A 2207-nucleotide genomic window follows, 5' to 3' on the forward strand; every position below is an offset into this window, starting at 1 on the left:
GATATACACATATACACATATATATACACACAAAATCAGACACACTGAGCATCTCTATATCTTTTGAAAATAATATTTCTATACTTGTCCTTAAATTGTCTTATGTTTGGACATTCCTTAAGCTCCATACTCAGACTGTTCCACAGTTTTACTCCACCAACAGAAATACTAAACCCTTTTCGAGTTGTTTGAACAATCCTTGATTTAAAATTAAATTGACCCCTTAAATGATAAATCCCTTCTCCTTCAACAAATAATTTCTGAATATTGCCTGGTAATAATTTGTTTTTTGCTTTAAATGTTTTTAGTGCTGTTTGTAACTCTACAAGATCTGTAAATTTGAGTAATTTTGACAAAAAGAATAATGAATTGGTATGATCCCTATATCCAACCCCATGAATTATCCTTATTGCTTTCTTTTGCTAAATGAATAATGGTTGTATAACTGTTTTGTAATTATTGCCCCAAACTACTGCACAATTAGTTAAATATGGAAGAACTATGTAACAGTACAGAATATGTAGAGATTTGTAATTCAGAACTTGTTTTGCTTTATATAATAATGCAATTCCCTTTGACACTTTGGCTATTTACACTTTAGGTATTTACTCATGTAATGCATCTAATACTTTTATGTTTAAGCTAGTTAACCTGGCGAGATTAATTTCAAACAAACGCCATGCCCAAATCCAGCTAACCCTCCTCTTCCAGCCCCTCGCACGATCTACAAAAAGTCYCAGAGCCCCACCACCACCTCTGACCCTTCCATATAACAAAACAGACAAGCCTGTTTGTGTTCAAGATGATCCAAAGACTTTTGTGTGATAACTGTGTTTTGGGGTTAGTAATTACTGTGGGAGGAATAAAAATTGAATTACTGGGGTTGGGATTTCAGAAAAGTACATGTAATTAGGTTTATGTTGACATGTTTTATTTAAAATACATCAAAGAGTTTTTTTGTTTTATTGATCATTTAATTGTTGATTTAATGATCAGATGGGTGATATGTAATGGATCTAATACTTTTATGTTTAAGCTAGTTATTCATGACATCCTTTAATGACCTAGGTTTTCATGGCATGCTGTTCATCTGCAGATAGAATGATTAAAGTCAGAACAAGATTTGCTAACAACAGTCATTCTTAGATATCACTTTGTGTTTATCTTTGTGTTTTCCATTGACCTTGTATCAAATCTTGCTAAGATGACATTATGGTGTTTGTTAATATACAGTATAAATGAGGCCTCTCGAGACACAGTGTTCAACAGTAGTGAGTAGTGTGGAGAGACAGTGACAGAGAGAAGCAGAGGCACAGAGACAGGCCAGGTTATTCTCTGTGTTTCCTGTTGTTGCAATAAAACTCAGCTGATCATCCCACGGAGTACCTCCATTCTTGGACCACGTATTTCTGTCTTTGTTAAATAAATATTGCCATAACAACTCATAAACACAGWATCATATGCACAAAAAAACGACTCGCAAGAGCAAGACAGCTAAGGAGGGGTGGGGGCTGGGGATCYAACACATGGTTAGTTTCAAAGCAAACTTTCCCTTTAAATATTAACGTTTTCATGCAAGTTATTTGTCTGTTTGGAAAATAAAATATAAATGTTGTAACTCAGTTAAACTCTTTTAATTCAACGTTTTAAGATAGCCTAACATACTGGAACATTAGTGTTGCAATGCGTGCTGGAGCCATTCCTTTTCATTTGACATCTAATGAAAAGATAACTCCTGCACCTCCAGATGCTGTCTAGATTTTGCTCTCATCTCTAGCTCTACATTCAGCCTTCTCCCCTCATTTCTTTGTCCACAGATTCGATCCAGAAGTCCAAATGAGATCATATTTGGATTGAATGATGGCTACTATGCAGCTGATATTGATCTTAAGGTAAAAACCTTTGGTCTGATTTTCCAAAGCTTTTTGCACAATAATGAACCTCTAAGTCCTAATGGCATTAGCTTTATTCAAACATGCCTTGGGTTCTGCATTAAAACAAGAACATGTGGCTGTTTCAGGATCAGTCAGAGCGGAGGAATTATACTCAGCTTCAGGTCGACCAGAGTTCAGTCAGGAATTCCTACAGTGTTTTCTCTTTGCTCAGGTAAGATTTAACAGTACCTGCTCTTTCAATGTAGTTTAATCAAGTACAAATGTTATATTCAAGATTCAAAGTGTTTATTGTTTTTGTACATAATATATATA

The 2207-nt window shown here is 34.9% G+C and overlaps 1 protein-coding gene across 1 annotated transcript in view; it reads left to right on the top strand.

The window, feature by feature from the left end:
- Positions 1 to 2207, top strand: part of uvrag (UV radiation resistance associated gene) — a gene marked incomplete in the record, with an annotated part of 179241 nt that overhangs the window by 14543 nt on the left and 162491 nt on the right. The window contains 2 exon segments of the mRNA XM_014007924.1: positions 1818 to 1892; positions 2021 to 2106. Of these exon segments, the coding sequence (XP_013863378.1) occupies positions 1818 to 1892; positions 2021 to 2106 (161 nt within the window).

This window comes from Austrofundulus limnaeus, unplaced genomic scaffold, assembly GCF_001266775.1.
Source record: "Austrofundulus limnaeus strain Quisiro unplaced genomic scaffold, Austrofundulus_limnaeus-1.0 Scaffold45, whole genome shotgun sequence".
Taxonomy (NCBI): Eukaryota; Metazoa; Chordata; class Actinopteri; order Cyprinodontiformes; family Rivulidae; genus Austrofundulus; species Austrofundulus limnaeus.